The sequence below is a fragment of the Mesoplodon mirus genome, assembly GCF_964341445.2.
Source record: "Mesoplodon mirus genome assembly, chromosome: 13".
Taxonomy (NCBI): domain Eukaryota; kingdom Metazoa; phylum Chordata; class Mammalia; order Artiodactyla; family Ziphiidae; genus Mesoplodon; species Mesoplodon mirus.
In genome coordinates, this window is record NC_138989.1 from 73,964,278 (window position 1) to 73,983,798 (window position 19,521).

Sequence of the window (19,521 nt, forward strand, 5' to 3'; positions counted from 1 at the left end):
ACCTGAAAACCTTAAAAATCATAAATTAGCTGTTAGAAACCACATTCTGCCCTCAGTGCTGCTGATGTGATTGTTCATTGTTTCTGTATCTCTCTAACCCCGAAGATGTATCATGGATAACAGCTCCTTATCTTTTTGCATTTTTACCTTTCTATAGATAATAAAGAGCAAACAGTTGACCAACCTTTGGGTGAGTAGAGCTTTAAAATGCTTAATCAAAATATAATTGTAGCATGTAACTCTTTTATGGGGATCATGAAGGGATTTGAGACTTTTTAAATTGACAACTTTTATAAATATTTGAATAACATCGAAGCCAAATGTTTTATTTTGGATATTTATAAAAGAAATTATAGAATAGGAGACTTTAAAAGATTATGAATTCAGTTTCAGGGACCAGAGCAGCTTCTGTGGAGTGATTGCTGTGTTTTGTCAATGTGCAAACAAATATACATATAAGCAATAAGAAACATGTATAGGTCACGTAAACGTGAGTGGTACTGTATCTTGGTGGAGTTAGAGGTTGGGAAAGCGCCGGAGAGGCTGCAGTAGCAGCTCTACATGTTGAATAGGAGGGCCTTCCAGACAGAGGGAAAGTGAAACCCTAAGTAAACTTGGTAGAGAAGGAATACAGGGTGCCTGTTGTATCTGGGGAGTGGCAGGTAACAAACGATCCTCTAGAACGTGAAGAGAAGGAGCCTAGAGGAGAGGAGGAGACCAGGTCTTGAGGAGCCCCATTTCTCAGACAAGCTATTGGAAGGAAGCTGGATAGAGGGGTGAGATTTGTCCCTCTGAAAGGCCAGTCGAGTATCGATGTAGAAAATAAACTGGAGGGAGACATTGTTTAGGTTAGGAGAACAATTGAGACTGTTGCAATGGTCTAGATAAGAAAGAATGAGAATCTAAACCAGGGTAGTACCAAGACCATGCAGAAGAAGACAGAACAAATTCAGAAGACCTTGAGGTGATGGAATCAGTAAGCTGTTTTCATCACCTCACTATAGGGTATAAAAAGTACAGAGGAATCACCATGCCTGCTCAGATTCTTGCTGGACCACTAGGCAGGTGGTGATACAGCCCACTGAGTTAGAGAATACAGAATCAAAAGCAAGCTTCAAAGGATAGATGACCCTCATTTTGGGACCTAACCAGTTTGAGGTATCTGTGTCACGTCTAGGCAGAGATGCACAGCAGGCAAATGTGCACATGGATCTGGAACTCTAAGGAGAGGCCAGGCTCGGAGAGACAGTCCTGAGCATCATCAGCATAGAGGTGGAGGCTGACACTGTGAATGGTAGCATAACATGGGATTGCTCAGCCCGTGGAGAAAAGGGCACTGACTGGGGAAGGAGGGTGGCCGACACCGTGTTTAACAATTAGAATCAGTTGTCACTGATCAGATAGCATATATAAATTCAGGTTTCTAGATTTTCCCGAAAATGGTAGATTTTGAGTGAGAGCTGTCAGTTGTGGTTAAATAGTGGCTGTCCCTGTAAAAGGGCACGTGCCCCTGTTTTCCTGTCATGTAATATTCTCAGTCTACTTCACTCTCTCCCTCTCTCTCCTCCCCTCCTTCCCCACATGGTCTCACCAGGTAGTTAAATTTCTTTACATGGTGGCTGAATCCCCAAACCGGAAACTCTCTGGACTTAAGGTTGAGACCCAGAACTGGCAGAGTGTCACACTACATTATGCTCAGAGAGAACCACAGGGCAGCCCAGATTTGGAGCCGGGGGCTGGGGCCAGGGTGAGAGTGACCACACTGCTTAAAGACAAGGAAGCCATGGCTCCGCAGGGGCTGCCTCTTACCACAGCTGGAAAGGCAGCCTGGATTAGAATATGAATGGTTTTGTCTAAGGAACTTGGACTTTATTTTGTAGGACATAGAAATTAAAAGGTCTGATGCATGAGACCAACAAGGACTGCATATTCACCCAGTCAAAGTTGATGTTAATACTCAATCACTGATAGATGGCCAAAGGTTTTTTTATTTAAACACTTATGTAGCACTTAATATGTACCAGGTCCTTTTCCAGTTGCTTATTAATATTAACTCATTTTGGATGAGATGAGTAATACACTATTAGAATAATCAGACATAAAATTAATGATGTAATTTGTACCAGTTTTTAAAGAATACATTTCATTAAACTTTGGAAGACGTCTAGGATCATGTAGTTAAAATCTCTTTCTGAAGTTGTTTTATCCTGTTGCTTAATCAACTGGTGTTTGTGTTTCCTTTTTCCAGTGAATGGTTTGTGTTCAAGAAGTTGTGGGTGGCTCTTACAGTAAATGTTTTTCTACAGAAAATATCTTCCATTTATTTTATCACTTGAAAACCATCATAAGTCGCTTATATAGTTGCTATTTTGAAGTTTTCTTTGATTCCTCACTCTTATCTTCTCAACTTCAAATTTTACTGTTTCTTTCTCTGTCATAGCTCTAAAGTCTGACTTTTCCTTTCCCTTTCTACAACCAATTCCTGGAATGAGACTTTTGTCATCTCTCATTTCGACCACTGCAGTCTGCTTCTCTATTCTAAATCCACCCCAGTTCACCTATCGTTCAGGAACTGTTTTGCAAGTAGAGTGGGCAAGGTAAGTTCCCTACCCATCGTCTTTATTACCATCAAGCTCAAAATGCTCCAAGACGGTTTAGGAACTAGCTGTTAAAAATTATCCTTGGGGAAAAGTTTTTGAAGAGTTATGGTCAATTATTGATACACACATTTTAAGCCCCATAGTTCTCAAATTGCTGAACCCTTGCATTCTTTTTCTTTTCTTTTTAATTTATTTATTTATTTATTTATTTTTGGCTGTGTTGGGTCTTCGTTGCTGTACACGGGCTTTTCTCTAGTTGTGGCGAGCAGGGGCTACTCTTCGTTGCGGTGCGCGGGCTTCTCATTGTCATGGCTTCTCTTGTTGCGGAGCACAGGCTCTAGGCATGCAGGCTTCAGCAGTGTGGCTTGGGGGCTCTTGAGCTCAGGCTCAGTAGTTGTGGCGCACGGGCTTAGTTGCTCCGCGGCATGTGGGATCTTCCCGGACCAGGGCTCGAACCCGTGTCCCTTGTATTGGCAGGCGAATTCTTAACCACTGCGCCACCAGGGAAGCCCTGAACCCTTGCATTCTATAAATAATACCAAGTGTTCCTTCCAAACAGATAACAAAACTAGTGAGTAAATAACCGATCTTAGCAGAAACAGCCTGTATGGTTAGTTTGACAACTGTTCCTCCGAACAAAAACCCCAGTGATTTTTTTCTATTACATACCTTATAATTGGTTTCTGCCAACAGAAAATTTAAATCTATTATATATCCTAAACTATCATAATATCCCACCACGAAACCCACAATGCTTTGCAGACATTTTACTACTTGAATCACATTGGGAACCCCATGATTTGGACTGTAATGATGTCAGCCAGTGACCACACATCCTCCACCTCCTCTCACTTAGGAGCAGATTGAACTGAGTCCATCAGTGTATTGAGATTGGCTCTGAACTCTGATAGGGTTGATGGGCTCAGAAAAAAAAATGCTCTGAAATTTTTCTGTGGATCAGCCAGCTGAAGTGTTCCTATATAGTGGGTAAATTGCTGTAAGAGTACATTTCTAGTTTATTTAAGAAGAAACTTAAAAAAAAAAAGGAAATACAAGTGATCATGTTTTATACTGCCTCCTAATTGAAATCCATCCTGAGTATTCTCAACTTTTTTTATTGAGTTTTAAAACTAAAGGCAGTTTAGTAGAGGCTTGATGTCTCAATTTACTTATTTATTAAATAGTCTTGAAAATTGGCCTTTTCTGTGGAATAAAAGAAGAGATTATCATTTGTACAGGACTTGAAGTGACTTTTATTGAGTTAGAAATGTGGCTTAAGTATCATTTCATTTTTTTCAAAAATGTGTATACTCATAAGAATAGGCAATAAGCAAGAAATCTCTGAAAATGTCAATGTAGAATAAAGACACCATGACAAGGGGAATTCCCTGGCCGTCCAGCAGTTAGGACTCGGTGCTTTCACTGCTGAGGGCCCGGGTTCAATCCCTTGTTGCACAAGCCGCGCAGCGAGACCAAAGAAACAAAAAAAAGATACCATGACCGAAGTATTGAGGATTTTCACAAAGTGGGGTATTCTGCCACTTTGAGAGGGTCACATTCTTTTAGTTGGTGCTAGTTTTTCTCCAGACCTTGTTTAACCCTAGACTTAAATGCTCTGTGGAAAGAGAAGAAATTCCACCAGAGATTTTTGGTGACATTTAATCATCTTAACGATTTGAAGCATCTGAAATTAGATTACATATTGTAGCCATCAAGTCAGCAATGTGATTATTTGTGCCTGTTTCAGTTGCATAGGAGTGGTATCCATATTAATTTATAAATAAGCTACTTTGGGCTTCCCTGGTGGTGCAGTGGTTGAGAGTCTGCCAGCCGATGCAGGGGACGCGGGTTCGTGCCCCGGTCCGGGAAGATCCCACATGCCGTGGAGCGGCTGGGCCCGTGAGCCATGGCCGCTGAGCCTGCGTGTCCGGAGCCTGTGCTCTGCAACGGGAGAGGCCACAGCAGTGAGAGGCCCGCGTACCGCAAAACAAACAAACAAAAAAGCTACTTAGCAGCACTTTGTGACAAAGGCTGGTCACCAAGTCCTGGCCAGCGTCAGGCTGGGACTGCCATGTGCTCCTGTTACACCTTCTCTGCTGCTCTCTGGTGTCTCCATCATGGATTTAGACCATAATGTGCTGCACACACCCCACTGCCAGCCCTTGAGAAAAACATCATGACAGGTTCCTGTTGTCATGGCACAGTCTCAAGTCTTTAACCTTTAACCCCACCCGCGACTAGCAAAAGTACAATTCTGAGGACCTCTTATGCACTAAGCAATGCTCAGCCTTCCACAACTCTTTTGGACAAGCTATATACCAGATTAAGCCATCTGGTACTTTTAAAGGCACAGGTGTGGATCTTCTTGCCTCTTACAAACAGAACTTTTGGTGTGAGACCATGTCCTTGAGCAAAGCCTCAGTTCACTAAGGTCACAGATTGAACCACTAAGATATTCATACAAAAAGTCTGCATGCAGCCCTGAGGTAACCGCATCTCACCCAAACAGGAAATTTTTTTTAAAGAAGCTAACGGGAGACAGTACATCAACTGAAAATTAAAAAATACAGTATTTGTTAAACTCCTGCTTTTCCCTCCTCTTTGGTATTTCCCCTTACCTGCTCTGATGGGAATTCTTCCTTTCCCTCTTTTTGGTATTTCTTTTGTTTCTAACCTGTTCCATTGTCAGCAACACAGAACCTAATTTGATGGGAACCCAATTCCAAACATTGTTTAAATTTGCTCTGAAAGTCTATATTGAATATTCTTTCCTTCTGTTGTAAATCAGTAAAAGTATTACTTTAATATTAGTTACTGTTATGCTTCATATACAGCTAATATCCTTTGCCTGGTTCTCAAAAGCATCAATTAATTTCAGTTGTTTGATTCATCAGCCTCTGTATTCCTCAGTAGAGTTTATTGGTCTGCTATGTAAAGTGATCACTCTAAAATGAAATTAAATAATGAAATCTTATTTGTAAAGCATTTTATTAGGTTTTATTTTAATTTTTATATCCTCCTTTAAATTTCTCCCCCTCCCTCCCCCCCTTTTTTTAAATAGCAAAGGACAAGGTTGCTCTTTTGATAGGAAATATGAATTACTGGGAGCACCCCAAGCTTAAAGCTCCTTTGGTGGATGTGTATGAATTGACCAACTTGTTAAGACAGCTAGATTTCAAAGTCGTTTCACTGCTGGATCTTACTGAATACGAGATGCGTAATGCCGTGGATGAATTTTTACTGCTTTTAGACAAAGGAGTCTATGGTAAGATGTTTATCATCTTTGCTTTTATAATTATCCACTATTTTTCTTGTATAAGTTTAGGTTAAGAGTTAAAAAAACAGAAAGGCATGGTAAACGGATTGTTGAAAAGTTTTATTCTTGTAATAAAAGATGGATTTTGATCTTCATTCCATAGTTCCATATGACTCATTAGCTTGATGTCTTTACTTTCATGTGTCAAAACAATGATGTTCTTATTAGAATTCTTACCTATCTTACGTGATTTTGTTTTATTGACTACGAGAGCTACAGTATAGTGAAGTTCAATGACCAAATAGCAAATTGTATATTCATATATGTAAAATATTACTGTGTGTGTGTGTGTGTTTAGAGTACAAAATGCTGTAACCGAATGAACATTTCACGTTTGTTTCCTTTTTCTAACTATTGCATAGTATTTTCAGGTCTTTTAGTGGGAACTACAATAGAATTTAACAAGAAAATGTTGGTGAGTGAGACATATGAAAACAATCAGTAAACTAAAGTTTTATGCAGATACAGTTAAAGATGGACCTCCACAAAAATTCTAACAGTAAATTTTTAATGGTTTTTCTCATTCTTTTAAATACGTTAAGAACACTACATATATGTCGGTGATTCTTTAAAGAGAGAATATGCTGTCAGTAGTAAGCAATTTCTTCGGTAATTTCTTTCTTTTAGTGAGCATAACCACAAGCATGGAACGGCCAAATGTTGTGCTATGAGCCATGTTTCTCAGAGTTGTACTCACCACGATGTTGTATAATAACATTCAACTTCCAGGAAAGTGACATTTCCAGGCCTGTTGTCAGGATGCCACCGATAAACAAAGCGTCGATTTGGCTTCTATATCTTTCCAATTATTTTACTTCAATAATTACTAAATTTAGCCTTTTTACTTCTAATTAGAGTCATACGATGAGGCAAGCTTGGTACAATTGCTAAAGGTTCTCAAAGTAGAATTTTTAATGGAAGAAAAAAAATTTTTCAAGATGTAACACATTACTGTATATGGGATGAGGGAAAGTCTTAAAATCATACTAAGTAAGTTTTAAATGAGTTTCTTCTTAAGTAATAAGGATTACAGTTGTTAGGCAAGTGAATCAACAAATTAAACCTCTCAGATTTGGGATTTCAACTATTATGCTGACATTTTAATAACATATCTTGTTTATGAGCATATAAAGTGATGAATCTGGGTGAATCCATTCATTTTTCTTATGAAAATATGGTAGAATATATGATACTAATGTGCCTTTGTGGTAGTTGGTTTATATTTTTAGTCTCTAATAAGGTGGTTGGTTGATTATTTTTATGTTACATAATTTATCTCCATTTTTAAGTGCATAGATGGCTTAAACAGGAAAAGGCTTCTAAAACTTCCCCAAAAGTAAGGAGGTAGAAGGGAAAAATATTTACCGATTTAGGTTTTGGGGTTGGTGAAGTATTTTAAGAGTGAGGGAATTATATGAAGAATTATGTACTTGATTATTTATTCTCATTCCTTATTGACATTATCACCTTGGCTTTAAGTCCTTTGTTTGGCTTTTTAAATCAAAACTTTTAATTGCCCCTGCAAGCTTGAGAACCAGAAATATTTAAAGTTTTGGCAAGAAGAGTTCAGCTTATGCTGAAGCTTTGCCCAAGTATGAAAACCTCAACTTGGAATATGGAATAAATAGGTATATTAAAGCAAAATGACAGCTTAAGAAAGCTAGAAAAGATGTTTAAATACTACTGATTCATGTCTTAACAGGGTGGCCGCATTATATTTTGAAGTATTGTGAATATCCCAAACATCAGACACATCTACTTTCAATGTAAGTGTGGTAGAGGCCTGAGGGCATAGGCGTTTCCCCTGGACTGTGCCCTGTGTCCAGCTGACAGCCCCGGGGGGCCAGGAGTACTTCAGGGGTAGGGGAGGCCAAGGCAGAGTCATAGGAATTTCACATTAGATGTGGGAAACACAGGCATTCAAGTTTATGCCCTTTTGTATTATAGTGCCCTTGGGTTTGTGAGAGAAATAAAAATTATCAGAAAATAAGTAACTCAATTTTTAAACATATATAAACGTTAAAAACACAATCTAAGAACAGGAATAACTGACTTAAATACTACATGTCCTTGAAGATAAATAAGGATACAGATTTCAGCTGTATAGATAAACTAGGATGGAGAGTAACTACATATTTGGCTTGATATCCACCCTACCTAACACCTTTTTACATTCATCACTTGCTGCAGCTTAGATGTGCTTTGACAGAAAACAAGATTAAAGGAGTCCCCTAGAGTCTGTCATACAGAGTGAAGTAAGTCAGAGAGAGAAGAACAAATACCGTATGCTAACACATATGTAGGGAATCTAAAAAAAAAAAAAAAAAAAAAGGTCATGAAGAACCTAGGGGCAGGGGACAGGAATAAAGACGCAGACCTACTAGAGAATGGACTTGAGGATACGGGGAGGGGGAAGGGTAAGCTGGGACGAAGTGAGAGAGTGGCATGGACATATATACACTACCAAATGTAAAATAGCTAGTGGGAAGCAGCCGCATAGCACAGGGAGATCAGCTCGGTGCTTTGTGACCTCCTAGAGGGGCGGGATAGGGAAGGTGGGAGGGAGGGAGATGCAAGAGGGAAGAGATAATGGGGACATATGTATATGTATAGCTGATTCACTTTGTTATAAAGCAGAAACTAACACACCACTGTAAAGCAATTATACTCCAATAAAGATGTTTTAAAAAAATAAATAAATAAAATACAATGCTAATGTCAAACCTGAAAAGAAAGAAAAAAAAAGATTAAAGGAATCTGGTCAGAATAAGGCTAAAGCCTCATTCACTCTAGAGGAATCATTCACGTCCGTGTAGCTCAGTGGTTAAGTAACGGACCTGAGAGTAACCAACCCCAGGCTCAGCGCTCTGGCTTTTCTGCTTCCTAGCTGTGTGACTAAGACCAAGTTATTTCACTTTTCTAAGCCAAAAAGGACTTATAAAATGGATAGACTAAATTAATGAAGTTGTTCCAGAATAAGTAAGATAAAATAATCATACCTGTGTCTGGCACACTAAAAGCGCTCAAAATACTGTAGCTATTGTTGTCATAATTTTCTGAATTCAGATTTTCCTTCACCGATAGATGGGGGATTTGGACAACATTCCACTTCAGGCCTCAATAGAGAAACCCAGCTTTCATCTGTTATTATGTGTTCGGTTCAGTCTAAGATTTCATTTGAAAAAAAAGAAGGGGTTTTTAAAGTGATAGTGTGGTGAAGCGATGAAAACCAGCACACCAACATTTTATATTTTCTGAGAGTAAAGTTAACTAGAAAGCCAGCAGTAGATTATAAAGAGACAGTATAACATAGCGCAGCAGTTACTCTGGCTGTCATCCCACTTCCGGGTCTATCACTTATTAGTCATGTGAATGTGGGTGAGCTATTAAACCTCCCGGTGTCTCAGCTTTTACATTGTAAGAGGGGGATGACAACACTGCCTACCTTATTATGAGATATGTGTTGTGAGGATTATGAGATAATAAAAGTAAAGGGCTTTCTTCCAACAGTGCCTGGCGTGTAGAAAGAGCTATGTAGGTCAATGGCGGCAGCGCTGGTGGTCACGGTGGTGCATGTTCTCATCAGAGCCCTGTGCCAGGCAGGGGCACTGCAGCTCAACTCAAGTGGGAAAATCTTCCATTTAAACAATTATTTTCTCTGTAGGCAAAAATAAATATCTGTGACAGACTATATTCTTAGAAATCATATTCCCAAGAAATAAAATTCCCAAAAGATCTCATGTATAAGATTGTATTTTTAACCACATTGAATTCTTCGACATTTTAAAAGAGATCTGTTTTGCCCTTCTATCCTTGAGTAATGAGGGTGGTTAATTAAACGTACAAGTGGTACTAGAGATGGAATTTTTAAAATACAGTGATTTGGTCTAGTTATTTAACATAAAAATGCTTAATCTCCTGCAGTATAATTTGTATGTAGACTTTGATAAAAAATTCATATTACACTTCTCATGAATTACTCTGCAGTGGAGAAAAGGTATTTTGTTGTCAGTGCCTTAATCTCCATGATTGCAGAGCTGGGCATACAGCACTGAAGCATTGGACCACACACTTAGCTTTTCCTGGATGATGGAGACTAAACCTTCCCTTGAGGTTGCTTCTTCTCCCAAACCAAGTCTTGCTGGAGCCAGAATGTGTTAAGTGATACATTGGGAGCAATACCCATGCTTTCTGGTTGGCTCTCTCTTGATGATATCAGTTGTAGAAATGGTACCATTTCTAATGAAAGTCAGACTCTTTCTAGAAAGGTCTCCAGATCTACCTCTGCCCTGACCAGTTTGCATTGTTAATTTAATGCAGTCAAGAAGTAATTACTGAGTTCCTGTTAGGTCCCTAGCCCAGATAAGGAGTATTCTGGGTGTTGAGGGAGATACAGAAAATAAAGAACATGATCTATACTCCAAGAAAATTACGGGACTTCCCTGATGGCCCAGTGGTTAAGACTCCGAGCTTCCACTGGGGGGGTGTGGGTTTGATCCCTGGTGGGAGAACTGAGATCCCACATGCCGCGTGGCCCGACCAAAAAAAGGAAAGAAAATTATAAGTCCCTTAATATAATGGGAGGGGGAGAAGACTGTAAATGGAATCCAAACACCTATCAGCTACATGATTTTAAACAAATTGTTTAATCTTTTAAAGTTTGATTTCCTCACCTATTAAATAGGTCATTTAAAGATTGTTATATGGGTTAAAATCAGATCATGTGTATGAAGATGCTTTGAAAACCATGAAAATGCTACGCAAATATAAAATTCCTGTTTTTATTACGATCACTTTTATCAGAGAAACTATATCTACGTAGAACCGTAAGATGTCAATAAAGCAAATACTGTGTATGACTTTAAGTGTCAAGAGTGCTGCTATAGGATTTCCCAGCAGGGTGAGGCTGAAGTGTGTTAGAAAACTAGAGACCAGGTGGTAAGTTGCCGAGGGCTCTGAACCTGAGATAAGCCTGGAGCCTTGGTGAAGATTTGGGTAGATGGAAAGGAGATCGTGACCTGAGCAGGGTCATGAAGGTTACAGATAAGCATGTCTTGCTCTGGAAGCAGGAAAGAGAGAGCAGAGTCAGATTTTGAACACTTGACAGAGTATAAATTTTACTCTTTTAAAGTATACAATTCTTGGGCTTCCCTAGTGGCGCAGTGGTTGAGAGTCCGCCTGCCGATGCAGGGGACGCGGGTTCATGCCCCGGTCCGGGAAGATCCCACATGCCGTGGAATGGCCGCTGAGCCTGCGCCTCCGGAGCCTGTGCTCTGCAACGGGAGAGACCACAACAGTGAGAGGCCCGCGTACCAAAAAAATAAATAAATAAATAAAGTATACAATTCTTTTAAAGTATACAGTGGTTTTTAGTATATGCACAAAGTTATGCAGTCACCTAATTCCAGAACATTTTCATCACCCCCCCAAAGAAAACCCATATCCATTAGCGGTCACCCCTCAGTCCTCCATACCCCAAACTCCTGGCAACAACAAATCACTTTCTGTCTCTGGATTTGTCTATTGAGGACATTTCATATAAATGGAATCGCTCCATGTGCGTCCTTTTGTGTCTGGCTTCTTTCACTTAGCACAGTGTAATTAAGGTTCACCTGTGGTAGCGTTACTTTTATGGCTAATGAGTCGTCCATTGTGTGCATATAGAACATTTTATTTATCCATTCATCAGCGGATTGGCACTTAGGCATTTTCCAGTTTTGGGATATTATGAATAGCACTGCTATGAACATTTGTGTGCATATTCTTCTGTGGACACTTGTTTTCAGTTCTCCTGGATATTTCCCTTGGAGTGGAATTGCTGGGTCATATAATTCTGAGTTTTGTTTTTTGACGAACTGCCTAACTCCAAAGTGCCTGCACTATTTGTATATTCCTGCTGGAAATAAACGAGGTTTCCAATTTCTCTACATCCTTGTCAGCATTTGTTACTGCCTTTTTGATTATAGCCATGCTAATAAGTGTGAAATGGTATCTCATTATTTTGTTTTGCCTGGTTAATGATGTTGGGCATCTTTTCATGTGCTTATTTGCCATTTGTATATTGTCTTTGGAGAAATGTTTATTCAAATCCTTTGCCCGTTTTAAAATTGGATTGTCTTTTTGTTGTTGAATTGAAGAGTTCTTTATATATTTTGGATACAAAGTGTCCTTATAGATATAGGATTCATCCTTACAAATATATATGTCCTTATAGACAGATAAGTATTTTCTCCCATTCTGTGGGTTGTGTTTTCACTTACTTGATCTTCATGGCTTAGCGAATTAAACCCACTCCCTTTGTCGTGATTTTCAAAATGCTATCTGTGCACTCTTACTTTCATTTCCAGTGATCATTTAATTCCTTGCCAGGCTAGTCTCCTTTCCATTAGCTGTCATTCCAGGCCCAAGCTTTGTTTCTGTGCATCCTGCCTGTAACGCACCTTGCTTTCTCTCTGCCTTTCCAGATCGTACCCTTTCTCTCAAGACCGTCCGTTATTGCTTCACCTTACACTGATATTCCTCTCTGCACTTTATTCATTTCATACAGGGTTGCCCTCATCACATGATATATGGTATTTAATTAGATGCCGGCTTTTCTTTAATAACATGAGCATGCCTGAATTAACTGCAAGACCCTCAGGGCCAGGAACTCTGTCTTCATTTCTTTTTCATTGTCCTCACTGCCTACATGATAATATTCAGGGCTCACCTGAGGTAGAATAAACCCACACTGAATATATGGGTGTGCCCCTTTTGTCATTTTTTACCCAAAGTGATACATATGAAAGACCCATTTTTCTCATTTAAATAGGAGTTCAAGAAAAGTAGGCAACCTGGATCCTGCCCTCTAGGGCCAAAGGAAGCAAGTTTTCTTGGCCGTTTAAAGCCACATTCTTGCTAGGGGTTAGGGCTGTAACTACAAAGAGTTAGGGGGGGCCTCCCTGGTGGCGCAGTGGTTGAGAATCCGCCTGCCAATGCAGGGGACATGGGTTCGATCCCTGGTCTGGGAAGATCCCACATGCCGCGGAGCAACTAAGACTGTGGACCACAACTACTGAGCCTGTGCTCTAGAGCCCGCGAGCCACAACTGCTGAGCCCACATGCTGCAACTACTGAAGCCCGCGCACCTAGAGCCCGTGCTCCACAATGAGAGAAGCCACCGCAGTGAGAAGCCCGCGCACCGCAATGAAGAGTAGCCCCCGCTCACCACAACTAGAGAAAGCTCCGTGCGCACAAAGACCCAACACAGCCAAAAATAAATAAATAAATAAATAAATAAATTTTTTTTAAAAAGAGGGAACCAAAAAAAAAGCTATCTAAATGCCTTTTTACTGTTCACTAAGGAACCACAGACTGGTATTTTTGTTGTTGCTGTTTTTGGTTTGGTTTTGTTTTTACAACCAAAACAAACTTCTCTTCAAGAATGTGTTTAAAGTTGTTTGATACGGTTTTTAGCGTACCATTTCTCAGTAAAAAGAAAATGACTCATCTTTTTTGGGGGGGCGGGGGGTGGAGGGTGCCTCACTGCACAGCTTATGCGATCTTAGTTCCCCAATCTGAAGCCACGCCCCCTGCAGTGGAAGCGCAGTCTTAACCACTGGACCGCCAGGGAAGTCCCATGACTCATCTATTGAACACTAAAACTAACCCAAAGTTTAGATCATTAATTCAACAGACCATAGGTGGAACATGAATGATATTCATATCTCATAATGGAAATAAATAACAATCCATAAAATGAGCTTTCTCTGCTTAGAAAAAGCTACATTTACATTTTTATAACCCTTACTAATATTGTAAGGAAATGCTATGGAATTTCATATACTTGACACTGCAGTGGCTGTTCGTCTGAGTTGTGTTTATTCCTTCATCCAATAAATACTATACTCCTGCTGTGTGCCAGGAATGCACAGATAAATGTAAGACTGCCCTGCCCTGAAGAAGTTTCTGGTTTCACAGAGGAGACATGAGTCAGCAAAGAAGTCCTTAGCCTTTTTTTTGTATTTTAACATCATGAGATAAAACTGCATTCCATATGATACCATTGGTTACAAATATATTACCTTTATGAATTAAAATACACTTCTGGATAGCATCTTGATGTTGGTTGAAAATTCAGTACTTAAATGAAGATGGTTGTCAAAATAATTTAATACAAATTCAGTTAACACTGAGTTGTGTTTATAGTTGCACATCTCTTAAATAAGCATGCATTAACGTCTTTTTTTTTCTTAAAGAGTGCTACATGTTCAGAGTGCAATTGCTCTTTTTTCTTGCTTTTCAGGACTATTATATTATGCAGGACATGGTTATGAAAACTTCGGGAACAGCTTTATGGTCCCTGTTGATGCTCCAAATCCATATAGGTCTGAAAATTGCCTGTGTGTACAAAATATACTGAAATTGATGCAAGAAAAAGAAACCGGACTCAATGTGTTCCTGTTAGACATGTGCAGGAAAAGGTAAACTGTCCATTCTTTATATACTGAAGCTCGTTGGTCAGTTAAATATCAACCTTGACAAGTTAAATCTGAAGGCAAACCTCTGCATGGTAGGAATCACTTAAGTTTGTGAATTTTAGGTTATAGACTGAAACTGATGAAGAAGAAAACTAGAGGAAAATATATTTTCTGTGTGTGTTTTACTTTTTCCTGTCTGCTCTAGAACAAAAGTGAAGAACAAAAGGGCATGGGTATTTTCTCATAAAAGAAAAGATACAGGGACTTCCCTGGTGGCGCAGTGGTTAAGAATCCACCTGCCAGTGCAGGGGACACGGTTTCCAGCCCTGGTCCGAGAAGATCCCACATGCCGCGGAGCACCTAAGCCCGTGCGCCACAACTACTGAGCCTGCGCTCTAGAGCCCGTGAGCCACAACTACTGAGCCTGTGTGCCATAACTACTGAAGCTCGCACGACTAGAGCCCATGCTCCACAACAAGAGAAGCCACTGAAATGAGAAGCCCACACACCACAACGAAGAGTAGCTCCCGCTCACCACCAACTAGAGAAAGCCTGAGTGCAGCAACGAAGACCCAACGCAGCCAAAAATAAATAATATAAATTAAAATTAAAATTAAAAAAAAAAGAAAGAAAACATACAGCTCTTCAGCCTGCCTTTAGAACGTTTCTAACAATCCCTGCAGCTGTTCCTCCAGGAATTAGCAGAGACACCATGCATGGAGTGAGGGCCTCTAGTTAGTCATGGTATTGCAGACAGAGAAAGTTTAGCTGAAGCAGATGTTTGAAGATTTGGATCCCATTTGTCTGCCATTGTGTTACTAAGGAGTGGAGCCAATGATGATTCTACTCAGATTTAGTGTTTTGCTTGCTCAGCTTTTACCAATCAAAATCCAATGGCCGAATTCAAACGTAAGTCCAGTTTTAAAGCTAACAAGAAAAAAGGTGAGTCTCTTCTGTCTCAATAGTTTAGGAGCCCTGGATTACTTTTGGTAAATATGTAGCTAATAAGATAAAGGAATTTGAACCTATATATATATATATATATATATTTTTTTTTTTTTTTTTTTTTTTTTTTTTTTGCGGTACGCGGGCCTCTCACTGTTGTAGCCTCTCCCGTTGCGGAGCACAGGCTCCGGACGCGCAGGCTCAGCGGCCATGGCTCACGGGCCCAGCTGCTCCGCGGCATGTGGGACCTTCCCGGACAAGGGCACGAACCCATGTCCCCTGCATCGGCAGGCGGACTCTCAACCACTGCACCACCAGGGAAGCCCTGAACCTATAATTTTAAGTTATGTGTAATAGGATAGTATCATGTTTATTATTTATGTTCTTTTAAGAATGCTGTTTTAACTTCTCATATTTATACCTGTCCTCCTCTCCTACCTTTTAAATAGAAATGACTACGATGATACCATCCCAATCTTGGATGCACTAAAAGTCACTGCCAATATTGTGTTTGGATATGCCACGTAAGAAACTTTTATGTTCATGTTGAGGATTCCTTCATTCTTTGATGACTTCTTTTTGATTGTAAATTAGAATCCTAGAAATATCCATAGCCATCTAGGCATAAATTTGCCTCGATATTCTTGATAGAAATTTTTTAAATAATTGACTTCAGCACTTCATAGCTTGGCATCTTCTTTTTACTAAGCACCAAAGCACTTAGTTCTTGCTTAAAGATTAACTCTTTAATTGGGATGCCATGAGAGAGGCAGGGGGGTACATGAGGCTCATCAGTTTTTGCAGAAGCCTCATGTGGCAAGTGTTTGCTTTTTTTAAAATGTCTTTTTTCAGGTGTCAAGGAGCAGAAGCCTTTGAGATACAGCATTCTGGGTTGGCAAATGGAATCTTCATGAAATTTTTAAAAGATAGATTATTAGAAGAAAAGAAAATAACTGTGTTACTGGATGAAGTTGCAGAAGGTAAAATAAAAACTAAAGAGAAAGCTACTCAGGGTTCTCTGTTGGGTCATTATTTTATTCCTATTGTTAGTATGCAGATTTGGAATTCGTATTTATCTTATAAGACAGTTTTTTTATGTAATGTTCACAACACTCAGGTTTCCCCCCTTCCTTCCCTATTGGCTTAGCTACATGCATCTGTGCAGTATTACTTGAAGTACAAGTCTGACCCCAGACATGGTTGTGAAATAAATGAAGTTTAATCCTCAGAGCTCTTCACCTTGTTTCTATGCTTAGTGCCTGATGCTGCCCAGTCTGCTTATTTGCAAAAAAAAAAAAAAAAAAACTGTCTAATGAGCATCCTTTCAGGATCAGACAGATAAACTTTACAGAAATGCTGAAACCCTATGGGGAAAAGCTGGGTTCTTTTTTTTTTTTCTTGATGAACTTAGTAGTTTTAAAATTCTGCTTTAAGGACAGGATCCTAGAGGTCTAACACCATGTCTTCCATTCCCTTCTATTCCTTCCTTCCCTGCCTGGCATAATGCTGTGCTCGTGTCAGGTGTTGAATAATCACGTTACAGCTGTAGATTGACATGTGTTTTTTGAAATGCCATTTTACAAGTCATATCAAAAAGAAGGCAGTTCTTTTACAAACTGGCTCACTAGCAAATGGAGTTTCATGGATGTTCCAAAGATGGCAGCTTGAGTGTATTGTATCTGAGTGTTTCACGACCTGCTGTTAGTCACATTCGTTTATTTTCATGTTTTTGTCGGTGTAGATCCCTTAGCTGGATCACTTAACTACTTTCCCCTTTAATGTAGACAGTCAGAGCTTTGGCCCTCCTTCTTCAACCAAAGAAGTTCTGCTTTTATCTGTTTTACATATTGTGTGGGCTTCTATTTAAGTTCTCATTTGAAGACAAAGTTCTGGTGCTTAAAAAAAAAAACTAAAGCCTTTGGAGTATGTCAGTTATTTTCAAAGTGAGATCTGTGAAGGTGCTTCAGAGACTCTAAAATGTTTTATTCTAATTTTAGTCTTTAAGATATATTAACTATCTTAACACTTAGTAAAAAGCACCAGTTCACCCACATATGATATATACTTTGTTGTTATGGCAATGAATGGCATCCCAGTATGTGCTGTGAGTTTATATTTGAACTTCTGGATTATATTTTAATTTTATTATATATTTGAATATTGGATCTTCTGGATAACTTAAAAATATTCAGGAAAAAAAGTAAGTATTCAAAGATCATAGACCAAATAGTTAAGGCAGAAAAACTACCTTTCTAGTTTCAATTGTGTGAAACAAATGAAACAAAATATGAAATAAGCTGATTGCTGTTACAAAGCTCCAGTTGTTAATCTGTGACCCCAGATTTTGATTTTTGTACTCCAGACAGCATTATTGTTAAGTTGCTTGAACTTGCAAAATAAATTCTTTCCTATCTAGTTTTGGCAGTATGGCATTTAAGGGACCCAAAAACCATCTTACTATATAAAACTCCAAGACCTGCTAGAAAAAATTATTTAATTAGTATTTCATTTTTAATGATGTAAGTCCCTAAGAACATACTTCTGACAGTTTTTGTGAAATTAGTTGTTCAACATGAATCTCAGACCTTGACAGTAATCTACATCCAATTATATGTTCCCTCTCTCTCTTTCCTTGCCCCCCCTTACATGGTAACCATCATTCTAAATCTTGTTTATCATTCCCTTGATTTGCTTCTTACATAGTTTTAATTGAGTTTATATTATGTCTGCAAGAAGTATGTATATTTTAATTTTAGTTGTTTTTAATTTTATCAAAAGATATTATGCTGTGTATTTGGGACTTGAAGTTTTTCAGTTAATGTTATATTGCTAAGAGCAATCCATATTGTTGCATGACTGTGGTTCATTCATTTTGACTGTATTATAATATTCTACTGTGCAAACACACTAGTTTTTTCAGCTGCTCTCCTGTTGAGCATTTGAGTTACATCCCAGTTTTCACTATCGTGAACAATACCGTTGTAACAATCTCTTACATGTCTCCTGGAGTATGTATGCAAGAGTTTCTTTGGGGTACAAATCTAGTATTTGGAATTACTGGATCGTGGGGTATGTCAGTATTCAATTTTAAGAAATAATGCCAAACCGTTTTGCAAAGTGGTTGCACCAATCTACACTTACCCTCTTCCCCGTAATGTACAAGAGGTCGTGTAAATTCGCACTCTCTTCATCGCTTCATATGTCAGACTTTTTTATTTTTGCCAATCAGATGTGTTAAATACTATCTCGTTGTGGTTTTGGTTTGGGTTTCCCTGATTGTTAGTGATATTGAACATGTTTTTAATGGCAATACATATGTCTTCTTATGAAAATCTGCTTGTGTCCTTGGTCCATTTTTCTATTGTAGTGTTTTTGCTTTTCTTACTGATTTAGAGGAATTCTGATACATTCTTTATGTCACACTAGCTAGGACCTCTGAGACACTGTTGAATAAAAGTAGTAGTGGTAGACATTCTTGCCTCATTTCTGATTTTAAACGGAATGCTTCTAATATTTTCACATTTAGAATCAATGAATTTAAATCCAACGTGATAATCTTTTTCCTTCAACTAGAAAATTTAGTTCAACTACATTTACCGTAGGCTTTTCATACCTGTTTTAACCATTTAATTTATTTGGCTCATTCTTCCTTTTTCATCTTTTAAAAAACTGATTTCTATATCTTCTCTCCTACAACAATATAATTTTATATATGCTCACGACCCTTAGGCTCCCCCCCAACCCCCAATATGTTGATATAACTTAGTTCTCAATTGTTTGATATATTCCTCCCTCCCATTCTGTGTGTGTGTGTGTGTTTATATAATAATCATATATATAAAATCACACTCTGTCTCTCTCTCTCTCTGACCTTACTATTGGTGAAAGAAAAACATTTGGAATCTCTTTGTGAGCAAAAGGGATAAAGTCTTAGAGTTTTATGTCTGTTTTTCCCAGATAAGTCACTACTTTCCCAAGACAGATATTAATTTATTTTTATTAATGTATACAGAAATGGGATAAATTTATTGTAATGTATTCATATAAAAGAATATCTGGTTTTATAAATTTAAAGAGATTTGTTCCTATTCCTAAGTCTCTAAATTATGTTGAATGAAAATAGTATTACAAAAATATGTGTGTAGCATTTTTGTTAAGCACAAAATCTAAAACATTCGCACGTACTGTTTACCAATATCTA

The 19,521-nt window shown here is 38.7% G+C and overlaps 1 protein-coding gene across 2 annotated transcripts in view; it reads left to right on the forward strand.

Moving 5' to 3' along the window:
- MALT1 (MALT1 paracaspase) overlaps window positions 1–19,521 on the forward strand; it is a 62,852-nt gene that overhangs the window by 33,107 nt on the left and 10,224 nt on the right. For both annotated transcript variants that reach the window (XM_082641451.1, XM_082641450.1), the window contains 5 exons: window positions 158–190; window positions 5,662–5,865; window positions 14,201–14,378; window positions 15,770–15,844; window positions 16,173–16,300. In XM_082641451.1, the coding sequence (XP_082497577.1) occupies window positions 158–190; window positions 5,662–5,865; window positions 14,201–14,378; window positions 15,770–15,844; window positions 16,173–16,300 (618 nt within the window). The remainder of the gene's footprint in view (window positions 1–157; window positions 191–5,661; window positions 5,866–14,200; window positions 14,379–15,769; window positions 15,845–16,172; window positions 16,301–19,521) is intronic.